This window comes from Talpa europaea, assembly GCF_964194135.1.
Source record: "Talpa europaea genome assembly, chromosome: 4".
NCBI lineage: Eukaryota > Metazoa > Chordata > Mammalia > Eulipotyphla > Talpidae > Talpa > Talpa europaea.
In genome coordinates, this window is record NC_140070.1 from 28,585,861 (window position 1) to 28,606,030 (window position 20,170).

Here is a 20,170-nt window from a genome sequence, read left to right on the forward strand (position 1 = left end):
GAAATGGTGAGTCAGCGTCTAGAGTTCAGGAAAAAGCCTAGAGGTATACATTTTGGAGTCTCCAGCCAAGAGATGAGAGAGTTAGAGAGGAAGACAAAGGGCCAATTCAGGGTGCTTGGTGCAGTGCTGTCCAGTGGAACTCGCTATGACACTGGAAACTTTCTCTCTGAGCATCCAGCGCTATGGTCACTCAACACATGTGACACACAGCTGGTGCACCTGAGTAACTGAATTTTTATTTTGCCTAATTTTAATTTAAATTGACACGTGTAACTTGTGGTCACCATATTGACCATCGCTGCTCCAGTGGTAAAAGTGGGAAAAGAGAAGGGACCAGCAGAGGACAGTCATGACTATGGGGAAGGGCCCAGGAAAGGGCTGGCTCAGAAGCCGCTGTGTCAAATGTTTCCTGGAAATCTCTGAGGAAGGTTGGGATAGTCCTGGGGTGTGGGACGGTGGAGCCGTATCCTTGCCATGGTGGAAACAGAAGCCTGACCCGAGGGTGTTCCAAAGAGAGTAACAGAGAAGTTGCAGATGGCAGTTCTGGAAGGCTCTTTAGGGAGTGCCGTTGTTTCTAGGAGCCTCTGGGATGGAGTGGTCAGGAAGCACAGAGGAGGCCAGGCAGTGCCAAGGACACGCTCTGGATTAGTCGTCATGAATTTTAAGTGACATTGGTTCAAGTGCTTGTGTATTTATCTCCAAACACACACACACCAGTCTGGAAACAGCCATGCGTGGCATGGAGCCACATTTTGGGATGCAGCTGAGCGAGTGAGAAGTGAGAGAGTTGGTGGCTGTAATGATGGACCTTGGAACCTAAGAGACGGAGAGAGGAGGGGAGTGGTGGACGGGGAGGCAGTGCATGGGGCGCAGAGCCAATGCAGTTGAAGAACTGTTGGGATTGAGCACCAGACAGCTGGAGTGATGAGGGGAGACTTGGGAAATGGGAGGCTCGAAGATGAATCGTGAAGGTCATGGCAAGGTGTGGATGTGACCACAAGAAAGGGTATAACTGAGAGAGAATGGAAGAAGGAAGTCAAGGAAACTATGGGCCAAAATTTTGGAGGGATCATGTAGCAGACATGGAAATTCCCAGAAATTAGAGCGACTCTTCAAGTCAAGGTATGAGGTCGAATAACCTGGGGAGGAATAGGCAGGTGCAGTGGAGGAGGCTAACTGGTGGTGTCAGGATCTGAGGAAGGGAGGCAGCAGGGCACAGGGAGGAGCAAGGCTTGTTTGGAAGTAAGGCAGGAGCAGGGAAGACTCCCAACCATCCATCCAACCTGCTGGTAATAGGAAGGTGGGGAGAAGGCAGCTACCACTTGAGAGAGCTGCAGGGGAAATAGCACCTTCAGATTCCTGTTAAAGAAGAGGGCAATGGGAATGTTCCAGAAGAGGGCACCCTGGAGGGCTGTGGGGACAGGGAGGGCAGAAGGGCTGGGCCAGGAGACATGCACAGAGCCACTTAGGCAGGCACAGGTGTGCACTGGGTGACTGGGAGTTGGAGGAGAGTAGCTAGGAAGGAGGAGTGGAAAGCACCTTGGGGTAAGGCTAGGTGGTCTCCAGGACAAAGAGAGGAAGGAGGGCTGCTGGAGGCTGAAGAGAGCTCCTGCCCAGAGCACAGATCGCTGACACCATGGGCTGATAGCAGGATGAAGGGGCTGCTCTGAAGCAGAGAGGAGTCAGGAAAAAAATCTAACCCAAGTTACAGAATATCCCCAGTGTCCTGCAGCACCTGCCTCCCCTTACCCATTCATTCTAGACCTGAAGAACTGTGGTGACAACATCAAGGCCCTCACAGCAGCACAGACGTGCGGTCAGTGCATCCACCTCCTCTCGGCAGCCCCGTCAACTTCATTCCTCTCACACAGAGAGGGGTCACATCTTTCCAGTGGTGTTTGCAGGCCAGAAGCCAGAGGGACTTCTTTCCTTCAGACCCTAGAACTCACGTACATCTCATACTAAACATGTGTCTGGCTACCTTCTCCCCATCTCTGCCCAGGACCAGCCTCATGAGTGCATGGCTTTGCCACAGGCAGGTCTGGTCCTTAGAGCCCTGCATTTGGCTTAATGCCCTGCTCTTGCTGTCCTGAAGTTCTTGGGCCCTATTTTCATTTTGCTCAGGGCCTTCCAAAGTATATAGTGCACCATGTGCTTATCCCAGCCCCTAAAGAAACCAATAACAGGTAAAACATGAGCATGGAAGAGCCAGGTCATTTGAATTATCATCCCATCTGTGTGTCAACATTCCCGCAAAGAAGGACATTTTGAAAATAATGAAAAACACCTTAACCACATCATTTGTAATTAAGAAAATAATTGGGTGCAGCTAACACCTTATGAACTCCCAGTTTAATCTTTTTTTTTCAACACAAAGAAGGAGCATCACTCTCAGAAGGCATTTATTGTCATTACTCACGTAGGCATTAATAAGTTGAAAAGCTGAAAGTTATTTTTTACTCCAAGCGAAGCATGACTTCATTATGGTTGATCATGCCAGAGCATTCAGTCCTTCCAGAGAGCACTTCTGGTCTGGATATGGGACTGTTCTCTTCACCTGAGACATCCGTTCCCAGCTGGTAGTGTGTGCATCTTGAGCAGTGGCCTCTGGGAAAGAAAAGAACTCGGGCAGGGCAGGGCAGGGCAGGCATAGGTACCACATGGAACCCTCGTGTGTTTGGGGGTAGATGCAAACCCGCCTCATCCCACTCACCAGCTCAGAAAAGCAAAGTCCCTACAACGATTCATCTGAGAGAGTCAATTTTGCTGACTGGTGTTGAACGAGATCCACGGGCTTTCCAGCTTCAGCAGGGCCAGTGCTGTAGCCGTCACACTCTTCACGATTCAGGAGCAGCTGAGTGAGTAATGGGGCGAAATTTCTTAATTTCTTTTAAAGTGTTGTCTTATAAATCTATGTCATGGAAAATTAGGGTGAAAAGTCTAATATCTCAGTGATAGTGACAACTCTGCTGAAGAAATTCTGTCCTTTGGGAAATGAATTTGATTTTAAACACTCAAAACACAAGTAGCTTAAAGCATGCATAGAAGGGCCCACTGCTTTTTGCACTGACTGCAGCTTCTCAAAATTATTATTATTTTAATTTTTTACATCATTGTTCATTTTTAAACAATATTTGCTTCCCCACCCCCTCAGGTGTAGTCCCCATAGAGTTTCCTTCACCAATGCACCCGTGCACCATCACCTCAGTCCCCTGTGCTCCTCACTCCCTCCCTCTGATCCCTCTCCTGCCTCCTCCCCTGCAGTGTGTCTCTGATTTATGATTGTCCTTTTTTGCTTTGTTGTGTTTTGTACTGTTATTATTTTTTTACACTGATGTCTTATTGGATTCCCCTATGTTCCTGCTATAAGTAAAACCATCCGATATTTTTCTTTTTCCTTCTGGCTTATTTCACCGAGCATAATTCCTTCTAGTTTTATCCACATTGCTGCGAATGGCATGAGTATATCTTTTTAATTGCTGAATAATATTCCACTGTGTATATATGCTGCATCTTCTTGATCCAGTCATCTATTTTTGGGCATTTGGATTGTTTCCAGGTTTTACCTATTGTAAATAGTGCTGCAATAAACATAGGTGTACAGGTGTTCTTTTGAATCAATGTTTTAGGTGCAAACTGGTCCAACCACTATGGAAAGCTGTGTGGAGATTCCTCAACCTGCTAAAAATTGAGCTACCATATGACTTGGCAATTCCACTACTAGGGATCTACCCAAAGGACACAAAAACATTGATTCAAAAGGTTCTCAAAATTGTGCCGGAAGTTGGAGGCTAAGAGGAAGTACTGGGGTTGGCACACACTGGATTTGTCTGTTTTTCTAGGTTTTTGTTTCATTAGGGTTTGTTGTTTTGCTTTGATGGAATGTCAGAATACCGACAAGCTACCTCCCCTAGCCCTTGGAGTCTCTCAGACTGGGGGCTGTGGGGAGAAGTATGGGATGGGGATGGACAGGTATCTGAACAGCAGGGTGTTTCTATCTTGCATCTTAGTAGAAAATGAAACAATGAAAGAAATAGAGCACTTGCAGTAAGTGAACATTTTGTTGGCCCAGCTTATGTGTCTGAAAGAGGCTCTTAGCTGTTCACAAAAGAAAGCTGGTTTAAATTAGTTTGAGAAGCATCGGGATTAGCACCCCAGCTTGTGAAGAATCTATGACTCATTTAATCCTGTTCTCTGTGAGGCTCACCTCGTCCACGGCTCGGAGCAGCATAACTCCCTAACTTGTCCCTTTATAGTCTGAAAGATTTTGACTCTAAAAGATGGGAAATTTTCCTCATGCAATAGCTTCAAGATAAAGCAAGTTAATGAAATCATTTAATGTTATTCTGGCACTTTTATTATATTTCAGATAACTTTTCAGGTCATTGTTGGTTCACTTGCCCATTAGCAACTAAAATGACTTGAACCCCTCTTTTGAGGGGTGAGAGAAAGATTATAAACCGAGTTCATATCGCTGCTTAACTGGCCCTGATTAGAGACCATCGAGGACGTTCTTAAGGACTAAATCCCATTATAGCTAATAGCATTTCAACACTATTCTGATACTAAAAAAAAAAGATTTAAGGACCACTAAAATTTTTAATACTTACTTAGATATTATGTTAATAGAGTTCATCATAAGTTATTATACCACTATTCTGTATTCAGTGACAACTAGGAAAATATATCAGCTGATGAGAAGATTTCAGAAAAGAAGTACTATGTAAATTGTTTCCCTTCTTTTCATCATTATGAAGCTCTATTTTATCAAACAAACCTCTAGAATAGTAGTTCTAGATTTCATAATAAACTAAAACTTCATGATAAAAGGCAATGATATATGTTTAGTTTTGAAATTGTTTTCCAGTCAAAAGAAAAAGAAAAAAAGTCAGTGCTTTACCTTCATCACACTTATAGATGACCTTGAATTGAAATCCAAGAGTTTTTTGCTAATTTGCCAAATGCTAGTATATTTCTATTAATTATAAAATTAGTATTAATTTTTTGTTGTTGTGACTGATTTGGAAATCTCATGATATAAAATAAACTTAATTTTAAAAGATAGCCATCTGACTACCTGGAAGTGGTCTGGGGGCAGGAGACACAGAGAAATGAGAATTTGTGAGACTACCCATTTTATAGATTGGGAAATATAGGTTCTAATTGGAAGCTGCCCCAGAGAACACAACCAGTAAGAGGTACAGCTGAGCTAGGAACCCAAGTCTTTAACTCCCAGTTCACTACTCCATCAAGTCCAGAATCAAAAGTGACCTAAGTGGTAATGTGGGATGTATTGGCATTACTGTAACCTTTATCCTCTTTTACAACGTAACTGAAGACTTATGTATTTCTATTTATGTTTGGTATTTAAAACATCACTGAAATCGGACCGGACCTCCCCTGGTAGCCCAGCGGTTGAGCGCAGGGCTGCAAAGCTGCCCGCAGCCTCTGCAGTGCCAGTTCAATCCCGGGCCACCTGCGAGGGTCCCATATGGAGCAACAGACCTCTCCTGCCGCGCCCGCTGCTCCCCTCAGCTGTGTATTTCGTTAGTCTACCTGTTCTGTTTCCCGCTCTAGCTCTGGTGAATTCTCTCACCCTCCCGCGCTTCTGACTGTACCCAGTGCTTGTATAAATAAATAAATAAATAAATAAATCTTTAAAAAAAAAAAAAAGAAAAGAAAAAAAAATCACTGAAATCTCAATAGAACAATGGAACATTTTTCAACATTTTGTTTTACAATCCTCTTCGTAGCTTGAATGGGTTGAAAAACACTGTTGTCCACTAGAGGTCATCTTTCTTCAAGATGTGGGTCAGTCCCTGTCCTAATACTCTGGTAGCCGGTTTTTAAACCAGCCACCACGCAGGAGAAGTGAACAACCTTTTTGTTATCAGGGATCGCACATATTGCTCAAGGTAAACACACTTCTGTTGGTGGGTAAGACAATCTGGTCTACTAAAAAAAAAACCTGGAGGGAGGAAGGGGAGGTGTATCTCCCACACACACTCTCTCAGCTGCTCACACACACACTCACACTTGGTGCTAGTTCTGGCTTGGTCTCTTTGACAGACCAACTTATTTTTATCTGGAAAGTCTTGCACTAGCCCTGTCAGGTTTGCGCTACCCTTCACTCTTTTCACCATTGCCTTTTCTGACTCCAAAGGCTGAGAAACAGAGACTTTAAAAAAAGGGTCTTTAAACAATGACGTAAATTTGGGATGAAACCATATAGACTTCACCCAAATTTATCCATGAGTCAGTTACTATTTCTACAGGGTGCGAATTTCAGTCAGCATTGGCCAGAAAGTACTGTAGGAGAGGACTAGGACTATGTCCAATAAACAAGCACTTCGGCAGATTCTATTGAAATAGAAACCATCTCATTCTTCCAGAGGGAAAGGGAGGCTGCCTGCTATAGCTCTGCCTGATGCATTAGGTTTCAAGCCATTTCTGTGGAAGCGCAGGGCTGCAGGAGGTATTTTTGGAGCTTCATTTGCACCTATAATATGAACTGCTAAACACCTCATCCTCAGTCCCCCCCAAAAAAAATCGAATTGAAAATTAAGGAATTCTGGAATGTGAAAATAATTCAAGATATAGACACAGATGAGATTGTGTGGCTTTTGGACTTTTGGAGCAAGTTTGTCCTGTAAGAGCAGTGTAACAGTTTCAACCCAAATTGTAGTGATTCATGCCCTCACAGCTATGCAAAGTATTTCTTTCCACCCCCTTTTTTGACATCAGCATATTAATTTATCCTGCCAGGTTAAGTAGTCCTCAAAATTGAACTTGTTCTTGTGCCATTGTGAAAGTGGTAGTTCTATACTGGCCTTTCTGAATATTCCTGTCTATGCATGTGCTAGCAGGGCACTTGATCTGAGCTGTCCAAGAGGCCCAGGAAGGTTCAGGGCCAGGTGAGGGCTAGGCACACCTGCTTGGCACATTCTCTCATCTAGCCTAGTAGATGGTTTGTAAACTGATGAGTGAATGGCAGTATATCAAAGGAGAAGGTTCTAGATGATAACCAATTGTGAGTGTGGGTGCTCTGTCTTCTCTTGTTTATAGTAAGAAATAATTGCTTTATATAGTTAGTAAGTCAATTTTGAAATAAATATCCTGTTACTTTGCTTTCAAGCTTCTGGACATGTATACTGAAGAATAGCTAGAGATTTCAGCATAATATATTAAAAAGGACTGAAACATTTATTTAAAAGCTCTAACATTTCTAACGATTTAATCTCTGTGAAATTGGATTCTTTTAATGTGGCACAAACAAAATATAGAAGTAGATGTAAAAACGCAATTGGAATAAGACTACAACTGACATCTGTAAATTCTATTTTCAGATGTTTGGGTTTAACATAATAGCCTCATTTACCCACTGAAGGCTTAATAGATAAAAATCTCAAATATGAGCAAATAGCTTTATCATTACTTAAAAATACTTTTTTGTATATTGGTTTATATTTTTAAAGCATATTCTAGTAATTAAAAGAAGAAAAGAGAAAGTGTTAGAATTGTCAAAACTTCAGAGTAAATTAGTTCATATAGCTTATGAGACTCTCAGGTAGGATTCTTATTTCTTTTTCTTTTTTTAAAGATTTATTTTATTTATACAAGAGCCAGGGTACAGGCCAGATGTGCGGGAGGGTGAGAGGTTTCACCAGAGACAGAGTGGGGACCAGAACAGGCAGACTGACGAAATACACTGCTGAGGGGAGCAACGGGCGAGACTGGAGATGTCTGCTCCCTATGTGGTTGCTCCGAGACCTGCGGGGATAGAACCGGCACTGAAGAGGCTGTGGACAGCTTCACAGCACTGCACTCAACCGCCTGCACCATCAGGGAGGCCCAGGTTTCTTATTTCTTGACTATAAGGATAAAAAAATGATAAGCTTTGTCTATATTATTTCACTTCCCATTTCTGCATCTCACAGTACAGGAGTACTATTTGTGTTTCTGTAGTACTTTCACCCCTTCTGGGATCCGCAGTATAGGGCTTGCACATCCAGACCACTGACTTGTTTATTAGTACTGAATACAGCTCATGGATTCTGCCTCCACTTGCTTTCTCACACATCTTACGCATACTGTTCAGCTTGGACAAATTACCACACGCTCACTTAACATATCTTGTACGTTTCATCCATTCCATTTGTTTTTCTTGATCTTCTACAGTATCAATTGAATATTCTTAAGGAATACATCTATAGGCCTACAAACACCCTTGGAAAGCTCCTTCCTCACCAGTCTGCCTCTCTGACCCACTCTGGCTGCCCTCCTGCCCGGGTCTCACTCACCGCAGTCCCAATGGTGCCCTTGACCTTCCCAACCCCACCAGGACCTCCTCCTAACCCAGCACTACATTGTGACTTATTCACTGTGTGCTCAGTTCCAAAGCTGAAAGAATATCTACCGTGCACCTGACCTGACTCTCCCAATCTGGCCTGCAGTTACTTCCACCCAACATTGTCAGTTTCTCCTTCCTAGCACTGGCTTCTTCCTGCTAATTTGAATCTTGTCATCTTAAAAACAGCCATAACATCCACCTTTTGATTTATTTATACACCAAGCTACTTCCCTGATCCTGTAATTTACCAACAAATGTATTTATAAACTGTCCTCTACTCAGTCTTTCATCTTCTTAATCATGTATGTGTAACCTGACATCCACCCCAACACATTGCTATTGAAGTTCTTCACTCAGGGGTAACAGATGACTTCCTAATAGTCAAAAGTAAGGACTTTTGGTTACTTCACTTTCATCCCATTGCCTTTTCTGCTGCCCAGCAGTGTTTGAAACCATAGAGCCCTTGACCTCTCATTACATTGATATTAGTTTTCCTCTCATCTTTTTAACCACACCCCTTTTGCTTCCTCTTGCCCTACAAATGTGGGTTTTCACTCAAGGGGAAATTTTCTATTGTTGCTATAAACAGTTACCCCAAACTTAGTGACTTAAGTCAATACCAATTTATTGTAATTCTGCAGTCAGAAGTCTCACGGGACAAAAACCAAGGTGTCAACAGAGCTTCAATCCTTGGGGGCTGTAGTCCTTTACTTTTCCATGTTCTAGAGGCTTCTCACATCCCTTGGCTTGTGATGCCTTCTTTTGTCTTTAAAGCCAACAGCATTGGGCTGAATTTCTCTGGGTCTTTCTCTTCTGTCTCTTAAGGACCCTTGTGATTGCACTGGGCCCACCTGGGTACTCTCCGCATCTGAACGGCAGCTGATCAGCACCCTCCATTCCCCTTTTCCAGGTGGGGGGTGTGTGTGGAGGGAGGCAGAATGCGGAGGGAGGGTTATTATTGTGCCTAGTACAGTGCTGCCTTTGCTTTTCATTAAATCATTAAATCGTTCTCTGCATTTTCTCTTGAAGCTAATTCATTTCCACAACTTCAACACCCTCTTCCTGCAAAAGACCCCCATGTTATACCTGTTGGCCCAACTTCCCTCTTATGCTCCAGTTGCCTCCTGGACCTTCAAAACAAAATCTTTTTTTAATATTAATTTTTTTATTTTTTACATCATTGTTCATTTTTAAGCAATATTTGCTTCCCCCACTCCCTCAGGTGTAGTCCCCATAGAGTTTCCTTCACCAATGCACCCGTGCACCATCATCTCAGTCCCCTGTGTTTCTCCCTCTCTCCCTCCTCCCCTGCAGGATGTCTCTGATTTATAATTGTCTGTTTTTGCTTTGTTGTGTTTTGTACTGTTATTATATTTTTACACTGATATCTTATTTGGTTCCCCTATATTCCTGCTATAAGTGAAACCATCCGATATTTTTCTTTTTCCTTCTGGCTTATTTCACTGAGCATAATTCCTTCTAGTTCCATCCATGTTGCTGCGAATGGCATGAGTTTATCTTTTTTGATTGCTGAGTAATATCCCATTGTGTATATATACCACATCTTCCTGATCCAGTCATCTATTTTTGGGCATTGGGGTTGTTTCCAGGTTTTACCTATTGTAAATAGTGCTACAATAAACATAAGGGTGCAGGTGTTCTTTTGAGTCTATGTTTTTGTGTCCTTTGGGTAGATCCCTAGGAGTGGAATTGCTGGGTCATGTGGTAGCTCCATTTTTAGAAATTGAGGAACCTCCATACAGCTTTCCATAGTGGTCTTCAACACAAAATCTTATGGTAAAAAATCAGACTTTGTTATTGCCACATTCCTCACCCCATTATCACTCCCATCCTTCAGGCCTCCCTGTATTCCTTGGAGTGTTATTGCCTTTTCTTTAGGAAAGGGCAAAGTCCTTTCTTTTCCTTTCCTGAGTACCTTAGATCTGTTTGACATGTTATTTGCATCTCATCCAGTCATCAGCCCAGCAAACAATCAACATCCTTAGCTTATAAATGAGGAAACTGAGACTAAGAGAAATGAGGTAACTTTCTGAAGTCATAATCGTTTATTCTTTCATTAATGATATTTATTGTCTACAATATGCCAGTTACTGTTTCAGATGCAGGAGATAATGGCATGGAATAAACCAACTAAGATCTAAGTTCTAAGGGAATAGAAATAGAATCTAGAAATAGAAAAGAATGAACAAATAAGATTGTTACTGTCTCCTGGATTACCCTGGCTAAGTCTCTTGTCTCCGGAATTCCTAATGAGCAAAGAACAAAATTTCTTGGGAGGTCCTTAACTCATTCATCATTAAACAGTCATTTGTATGTTGCTTACTTCCCTTACCAAACTCCTTGAGGAGTTGAAATACTCCTTCCCATGGTATACAGCAGGAGTTTGTTTCAACCATAAGGTTCTAAGTATCAAGGAAGACATTGGGGAAAATACTGTGTAAACTGTGCAACCATTTTCTAAGGTGTGTTGTTACAGGTGGCCTGGATTTTCTTCTTGTAGACAGGGTTAATTTTCTTCAATTCCTCTTCTTCTGACAAAACCCTATAAAGAAGTACAAGTTAAAGCTCTGTAAAATGCCTTCCCATTTTCCCCAAATTCCTAAAGAAAAGCTTAAAAGTCATTGCTTAAAAGGATGAGTTCCTTGCTCACCCCCCTCATGCCAAGAACTTCATTTTTCCTCCAGATTTCATTATAAATATTTTCAAGATGAAAAATTTTAGGCCACTCATTATGCTCCATCCAGATCCTACAATTAATGTCTTATTAAACTTGCTTTGTCACAGTTTTTCATCAACCCCATCCCTCTATCCATCTCATATATTAGATGCCCTTCAAAGTAAATTACAGACATAGGCTAAACAACTAAAACTGCCTATATATCATTAATGAGAGCTGTTGACTAGAGAGAGCTGTTGACTAGAGCTTTTTAAATTCTTTTTAAATTCTTTTTAAATTCTTTTGAGGTAAATTTTACATGCAATTAAATGTACAAATATTAAGTGCATTATTCAGGGAGTTCAAAGGTGTGAGCCAAACTCTTCACAAGCCAGAAAGCATGTGCCAGAAATTTCCCTTGACCTTCCAGTTCAGACACCAGTGATTCAATTCTGAGATTAGGTTCAGAGGATCTGCAGGCACTGCCTTTTACCACTCTATTTACAGTCCATTATGTTGCTTTTAATGGCCACAAATGAAAAAATACTTTTCTGAATTTAAAGACAATAGTTTGCTTGGTGGCAGAAACAGGAACAATAACTTCATTCCAACTAGTCTAATTTCTCTCCCTTTAAAACATACCTTAGGGACTCCCCGGTGCACAGCTGGTTGAGCGCAGCGCTGTGAAGCTGTCTGCAGCCTCTGCAGCGTGGGTTCAATTCCCGTCCAGCCAGGGAGATATCCACAGACCTCTCCTGTCTTGCCTGCTGCTCCCCTCAGCAGTGTTTTTGGTCCTTCTGCCTGTTCTGCTCCCTGCTCTGTCTCTGGTGAATTCTCTCACCCTCCCGCCCCTCTGGCCTGTACCCCAGTGCTTGGATAAATAAATGAATCTTTAAAAAATAAATAAATAAAATATACCTTAGATTTGGATTTAGGTGGAGCTCATCACCACCTCACTCTTATGAGACGTTGGTGTAGGCCAGTCTACATTTGCTCAGTGAGAAGGATTCATTTCTCTAAATCTGGTGGATACTCACTTAGCAGTGTTGCATGAGGTGACTGACGTGGTATGAACCCAGAATATCATGAAGCTTTTTTTCTTACTTTGTTGTTGTTGTAAGATTTATGGTCTTGGCTATATCATGATTTCCATCTCAGTTTCCATATCTGGAAAATCAGTGCTAGATTCAATCATTTCTTGACATCCCACCTAAATCTGAGACCCAATATTTATTATGGAAAGAAAAGTTGTAAAGACCTGAGAAGAAAAAAGAATCCCAGTGCTACCTAGACCATAATTAAACAGTTTGTCGATATTTTAAAATCCAAAAATAACACATTTTAGGAGTTTGGTAAGTTATTTTAAATTATATGTTCTTGAAACAGTTTGTTGAACGGCTTCTCGTACCAGCAAATCACAGTTTAATTTGTAACCCAAAGTCCTCTCCAATGAATGACTGAGAAGGGACACCTGCTTGATATATTCTCTCTCTCATCTGGTTTGTACCACTTGAGAGGAGATTTTTGACAGGATTTTGGGATACAATTGTCAGTAATCTGTTCTCCCCAGAGCCACCTCTGAGTCATTTCCACTATTTATGGAACAGCAACTGTGAAGAGTGGGATCATGTTTAGACTTTTTTTAAACAACACATGATAAATGTCTTCAGGAGCTTATGTAATATATCCTGGGGCCTTCAGTTTCAGAAGGGAACAGAGTCCAGGAAGCAACTTTTTAGACCTGGTGTAGCTTGAAAGGCGATTCCTGAGTCTTAAGGCCATAGGTCTTCCAAGTAGCGACTTGCAACTTGAGTGAAATGAACAGGTCTGCAGCTGAAGTTGTTCTGTCTTGGCAAGTTGAGCTTATGCCTGCAATATTTGGTGTAAAATTTCCATTTCATCTTATTTGCTACCTTGCAAAAGGAACTTTACTTTGGCCTACTTTTACTTGCATGTACTTGGCATTCTAGAACCTTCTTTAGGTGATTATATTTCAAAGACCTCCACACAAAGGTCTCTGTGTCTGTCCTGTGCAGATCACTCAGCAGCAGGGAAGGATGGCATTCAGGATGGGGACTGTTGCATATCATTTCCTTTACCTGAAATATTTCATTCCTCTTTCTTTTATATCTAACCCAGAACTAACCCAGCATTAGTGTCAATGAACAGCAAGGAAGTCCAGCTGTCTCTTCCACATTCCAGGGTAGAGCTCCATCAGGGCACATCTCCAGAGTGTTTTGCATTGCACTCACTGAGTCCTGTATCAAAAGGTGAGCCTGTGGGACTGCAGGTTCTGTCTCCTTAGCTGCCTTTGTGCCCTAAGGGGGAGGGCTGAAGCCCTAAGTGGGAGTGAGTTGTGCAGATGACTGGGGTGGTTAAACCTTCCTCCTATTTGAATCTCAAGTAGTAAAAATTAAGAATATTTATAAAAATAGGTTTTTCTTTTTCCAAGAAACAGAAGCTGTTATAAAATTTAAAATATATTACCAAATAATTCTAACACAAACTCTCACCATTCCTTAAGATAGAGCTTGATATGAAAACTTGTCAAACATGTTGATTTCATTCCTCAGGCAAAGAATACTATTTTTTTTCTATCCCAACATAATAAAGCCTGTGTGGTTATTAGTAAGAGTTTTAAGGCAGATTAGGATAGACATTAACATAGCTTAAAAATAATATTCCTTTTGAAGTTTTAAAACTTTTGGTGGTTCAAATTCATTTAAATTTATAGTGAGAACCATTTATGTGCTGGGGCTATTTTATTATAAAACAAGGTGAATTGCCTGTGGCAATTAAGGAATAGAGATAAGGAAATTTTGTTTTACTGTGGTTTTTTTCCTTAACTTTTTCTTAATTTCATTAAATTAGCTTCAAATATTTGCAGGCCTAATTGTTCCTTTTAAACATCCTCAAATCCAAGAACAGCACTGAAGCACCTTCTAAATTGATCCACCCCACTCCAACTTGTATTTCCTTTGATTACTATCTGCTAGCCCAGAATTCTTCCCTGTACAATTTCTGGTAGAATCGTCTGATTTTAGTCATCACACTGCTACACTAACAAGTCACAGCAATAAGTAGCCTTACTTTCCCAAAAACCTTGTAGTTTAGTTTCATTTTCATGGAATGAATGAATTATGCTTACTTTTAGTACTTTAGTAAGCTTTCCCTAAAAATTATAGGAATAATTATTTTATTTCTATTGACTTAAAAAGCCACTGAGCCAAAAATAAGTATGTATCTGAAGAATTACAAAATAATGTTCTTCAAAAAAAACAAAGGCCCTTCTTTTAGTTATAAAGATGACAAACACTTCCAAAACTACACAGAATCCCCCTGTTGGTGTCAATATTCAGAACAGATTGTTGCCCCTTTGGCATGTCAAAAGTTCTGCAATGATCCTTCAGGCCTGTCTTTTATAAAGCCCATCCTGGCATCTGTGGGCAGGCAGGAGGACACCGAGGTTAGAAATGTTCAACTGCTGTGCCGATGTGTGACTGTCCCTCTCCGCTCCCTCCCTGGCCTTTCCCTTTAATGAGATGGAGAATGTTTCCACATCAGTTAACTGCCTTCATAAAGCACCAGAAGGTCACACCAGCCCCAGCCTGAGCCTTCCCTTTGTGCTACAATATAATTGGCTGATTGTGCCGGTGATGGGCGCCCTCCCCCGCCCGGCCCCACTCCATGTTTGGAGCCTCGCCTGGTTCGGGAGCAGCTCGCTGCGCGCCCCCGGCACAGGCGGTGCCACTGCGCAGGGCGGCAAGCGCGCAGCATCCATTTCCATCCGCCGGCCCTGCCTCCCGTGCGCATTTCCACCCGCGGGCCCTGCCTCGAGTGCGTCTTCCCCACCGGCGGGCCCTGCCTTCAGTGCGCATTTCCACCCGCCGGCACTGCCTCCAGTGCGCGCCCGCCGCGGGTGCTCCGCGCCCTCCCGGCGCAGTCTCGCTGAGCGGTCCTGCTGCGGGGGCCCCCGCCCTAGGATGTTCTGAGATGGTGCATCAGGAGAACTGCTCGTACCAGGTAGGATTTAAAACTGATGGTGAAGGTGCTCACCAGGTAGCATTTAGCTGTTGGGAGGCCGACATCCTTCGGGAGAAGAGGCCTTCCCCTTCCAAAGCAGCAGGTTGCCTCATTCGGATTTTCAACGGATTTTGTCATCCTCCACTCCTGGCCTTCATTGCATACAGTATCTGAATTGTAATTAGGTTTTCTGGGGAGTAATGGGGCAGAAAACACCGCTTCCTTGGCCTTTAAAGCGTCTGTGGAATCCACTGTGGTGATCTGGGCTTTGCACATTCTGTGTGTCTGTGCAAATAAGAGGAACTGCTTTGAACTGTAATTGAATTTTATGGGCTTCAGAGGAAAAATGCCTGGCCAGAATTTCCATAGATAAGATCAAAAAATATGATTTTTGCTCATTGCATAAGATGTGAGTTGCTTCACATCCAGTTTTTAGGTTTATCTTTAAGGAAATTATGTAAGTAGGAAGTAGGAATTGATCTGAGAAATTTTCAAAAATCAGGATGCACTTGACATTTCAAGTTGTACTTGCATGCCTTGCTGAACTTATTTTTACTAGTGTGTTGTTTAAAATGGTTAGTAAATAGGAATTCAAGTGCTAGCATTCATTAAAAAAACAGTACTCTGAGTAGAAAATGTTTAATAATATGTAACATCTATGTGTAAATTGCTGGGGGTTTGAATTAAGCACACAGATAATTTCAAAAGGCCAGCGCTTAAGTGTTAGTAACTCCTTCCTGTGACATGGAGGAATGTTGAAGGTATCTCCTTGTAAACAGACAGCACGGTATTCTCAGAGAAATTGCCCTTTGCAGCAGCCAGGCAGGACTAACCCAAGTCCTGTAGTGTCAACACGGGGGGATCACTCAGTGGTGGAGTTTAGAGGCTCTATGTGACCACTTCTCTGACTTAACAAAGCCTTTTCCAGTGTGAGATAGGCTACCTGCCACAGCACCTGTTTCTCAGAGGTCAGATTTCTCAGGGTGATGAGTGCAGGCAGGCAGCAGCGGCCATCGCACAAAAGGGTACTTCTCAGCTGGGTAAAGTGAGCCTGTATGAAATAGCCACACTTTTTTCTCTGGAATCATTGGAATCTTGTAGTTGTAGGCTTCTTCTATAGCATTTTCATTGTATAGTACATTTAGGTTCACGGATCCTAAATATTGAGACTTGTGCCGCAGGAATTCTTTTCATGAGAAAGGGGTCAGGATGCCAAGGAAACAATAAAACTTCACTCCCAGAGTTCAGGAGTAGAAAATACCAAACGTCTGTGGAGAAACTAACCTACTTCGGCTTGGCTCCAGGTGGTTAAATGACTCTAATAATTATAACCATTTTTCTTCTCTTTGCAGAGAGGCAAAATTAAATTTTTGGAAGGCAAACCACTCTAAGATTATTCCCTATCTAGTCATTAGGTTGAACATGAAATCACTGTTTTTATAGGTCAAAAATTGGTCAGATATCAGCAATTTCATCTGGGAGGAAGGATTTTATTAGCCTTCTGAAGAGAGGAAGACAAATTGATTTTATTCTGTGTGAACTACAATATACAATACTGTCGTTTGCATCTAATAGGTTTGAAGGAGTTACCTCTTATTTTCACAATAAAATTAGGTGTGTGGCAGATAATTATGGTCAATAGATTCTACCCCTCCATGGGGTTGTATAGAAGAACTCCTTTCCTGTGTTGTTCTTTTGAAATACTCTCCTTTTATTCATAACTCCACAAAACCAAAACATTCATCTTGAAGCCAAGACCTAATCCCACTTACAAACCTTCATTTTAGAGCCCCGCTGGTAGCACACACAGTAGATTCAGAAAAGGTGGTTTCTCTAAGTCCTTGGCTTGATGTCATCATCACTGGTGATACCTGATGTTTTCTAGAAACATCCCTCCCCCCTTTTTAATAAGGGTTTTTTCCTTCACACATACATACATACATGCAGGCAGGCATTTATTTTTTAAGGATGATAAAGCAAAGCATTGGCTAAAGCAAATTCCTTGGGTTAGTATATTTGGTGAGTAAATAGAATTTATTTGTAGAACTAATTCCTTTCCTTATGAATATATACCAAGGCTTCTTAATGTGAATGAAGCTTCAGGTGCCATCCCCCCCCCAAATATGCATGTTTTAGGGCGTATGTGTAGATGTATACTATTATTACTGCTGTTATCATCACCATCTCCAGCAGTAATGGCCTCCTCCCATCTTCCTCCTGCCCTTGTCCCTCTTCTGTGGTCTAGTTTCAGCATAGTATTCAGAATGATCTTTTGAAAACCCATCTCAAAATTCTCTGAGTAAAAGCCTAGTCCTCCCTGACCCACAGACCTCACATCAGCCACTCCCCACCCAACACCTGACCCTGCCCTAGCCATCCTGATGCCTGGCATGTGTCTCCCTAGAACCCCCTATACCATTAGGGATATGCGTACACTGAAAGTATCCATTGTTTATCTGAAATTCAAATTCAACAGGGAGTCCTGTAATTTTTCTGCAATAACCCCCAGGGCTTACTCTCCACTTTCATCAGGTCCATGATCATTGTCACCTTCTTGGGGAGCCTTCTCTGGGCTGACTGTGTCACCTTTCAGCTCCCCAATTATACCCCAATATTTCTCTTACATGTCTATCAGACTAATTCTTTACTTTTTTCTGTCCCTCACTCCATGTAAGCTCCATGAGGACAGGAAATTTTAATTTGCACCCATCTGCTTTCCCAGCATTTAGAAAAAGCCCTTGACTAATATGGATGGATATGCCCACTGTGTATACAATTGATAAGGGGAAAAAGGAATGGCAAACATGCTACAGCATCCTGGCTTCTCCTGTTTGATAACCCCTGGGATGACTGTCAGCCCTACCTCCTATCTCCCCACCCCACCATTAACCTTCACTGTTTTCATTGTCTTTCAGTCAGAGCACTCTTTCTCTCTCAACACTTTGCACATCTGTGAAGTCGGACTGTTCCTAGTTAGCATCTTGGCATGAGCATAGAGAGGCCCTGCCGTAGGCCTCCTTTCTACACAAACATGCCCATTACTGTGACTGAGCCTCCTTCTGGAGCACTTGGGAGCTCCTGGAGGGTGTAAAGCAGGCCATCTGCAACCATTTCCCAGTACCTGTTGCTAATATATAGAGGTGAAATTGGCTGTCATGGATTACTTTTAGGAAGAAGTGGTGGTTTTGAAAAATAGGGTTTCACTACTACTAAGAGGTTTGAAGGCCTCTGCTTGAAGTGTTTGGATGTCCATAATCTCCATGATCAGAGAGAAATTCTCAGGCAGAATTTCCATGGTGGTTTTGTTTTTAAAGGTATTTGGACATCAGTACTTTTCTCCCTCCTGGGATTTACATTAGTGAAGCTTACTGAGGTGAGAGCTGTCCTTTCCAGTTGTAGCCGTGTTAAGAGGAGAGCTATCAACCTCCATTTTCCAGTCTTGGGAGGAAGCCAATCTCTTCAGGAAAGAACCATGCCACAGCTTCAGGCCTGGCAGCCTTCAAGAGGTCAAATTCTAACCGGTTTCTGATAGAAAGCTTTTGAAATGCTGTTAACCTGAAAGCACAAGTTTGGGTCTAAGGGTCCATTTTGCTTAAAAGCTCCCAAATATTTTCTCCTCCTTCCCTGCGGTTGGTTTTTGGGATAAATGTGTACATAAAAACAATGATGTGTTTTCATCCCTTTCTTTCTATTGTTCAAATTCCTTTACCATCACCTCAACTGAGCGCCCCTCCTCCCTCACCTTCTACCTATGATGGGATGGAGACTTGCAAAGGGGAAAATGGAGTGTGAATGACTGACCTTTTTCCTCCCTCAGGAGCACAAACACAAGCACATACTTGGATGGAAGAAAGGATAAAAATCTGAAAGCTCCCCTGTTTTCCTTCTGATAAGTTCCAGGTCCTTGTGTGGCATCAGAACCCTGGCCGTGACCTGAACCAAGCAGAAGCTCTCCTCCCTCTGAACCCCATGCCTGCCCACACAGCCATCTGTTCCTTCTCTTCCACCCCCACACCCCCTGCTTCTACCCGGGACAAGCCATGCAGCTTTCAAGGCTCAGTGCCACTTCCTTCAGAAAAGGTCCCTTCTCGTCCCCCATCAACGTTTCTCCTTCTTGTACTTTGGTTTTACCAAACCTATTCCCAGCGAGTTATATATATATATATATATATATATATATATATATATATGTCTATCTCCCCCATTAGACAACAGATTTCTTGACACAAGGGTCTTATTTTCATTTCCTGCCCACACGAGCATGTATTCAGCGCACTGAATTGCTTCTTCTGACTTTGGTGCTGTTCTGAGTCACCGGACATAGAATCCAACAATAATGCCAGAAAGCAGCTCAGGTCTCTGTGTTGCACCTTGGGGAAGCGGACCCACCAGTCCGTGTACCAGGCTTGAAAGCATTTCAAATATCCTGTGTGCCAAAATGGCGGAACAGTGCAAGGAACAGAATGAATGATACCCCAACCTTTTCAATGATAACATCTTCAGAACATTCATACCTCCACACCCACTTCTCATCCAGGAAGTTTGCTCCAGGTGAACCTCATGGTCTAGCCTCTAACACTTTTTCAAAATACCTGTGGTCAGTTGAGACAAGTGTTCATCCCCAAACCACCTCTTTTAATATACTGAATTTTGCAAAGTTTTAACAAATCTTTTTCCCAAAGGGATAGTTTTATTGCCTCCTAAAAACCAAACTTTTCTTGGGCAAATGTTTCAGCCCAGAGCCTCCCTGGTGGCACAAGGGGTTAAGCACAGCACAGTGAAGCTACCCGCAGCCTCTGCAGCACGAGTTCGATCCCTGGCCAGGTTGCTGCCCACATGGTGCAGCAGACCTCTCCTGGCTCACCCACTGCTCCCCTCAGCAGTGTATTTCAGTCAGTCTGCCTGTTCTGTTCCCCACTCTGTCTCTGGTGAATCCTCTCACCTGCCCCCCACACCTCTGGCCTGTACCCCAGTTCTTGTATGCATAAATAAATCTTTAAAAAAACAATGTTTCAGCCCAATTCAAGTATCCTATCCAACACATAAAATACAAGATACCCTCTTGTGGTCTCAAATGATATAAATAGCACATCAAGATAGCTTTAAAATCTTGCTGGAGA

At 42.4% G+C, this 20,170-nt stretch overlaps 1 protein-coding gene across 9 annotated transcripts in view; it reads left to right on the top strand.

The window, feature by feature from the left end:
• Positions 1-20,170, top strand: part of LOC311170438 (schwannomin-interacting protein 1) — a gene marked incomplete at both ends in the record, with an annotated part of 491,191 nt that overhangs the window by 428,384 nt on the left and 42,637 nt on the right. For 2 of the 9 annotated variants that reach the window (XM_084232813.1, XM_084232816.1), the window contains one exon: positions 14,889-15,050. The exons of the other annotated variants lie outside the window; for them this stretch is intronic. In XM_084232813.1, the coding sequence (XP_084088939.1) occupies positions 15,021-15,050 (30 nt within the window). Of the gene's footprint in view, positions 1-14,888; positions 15,051-20,170 lie in introns of those variants that run through there. 9 annotated transcript variants of the gene reach the window in all.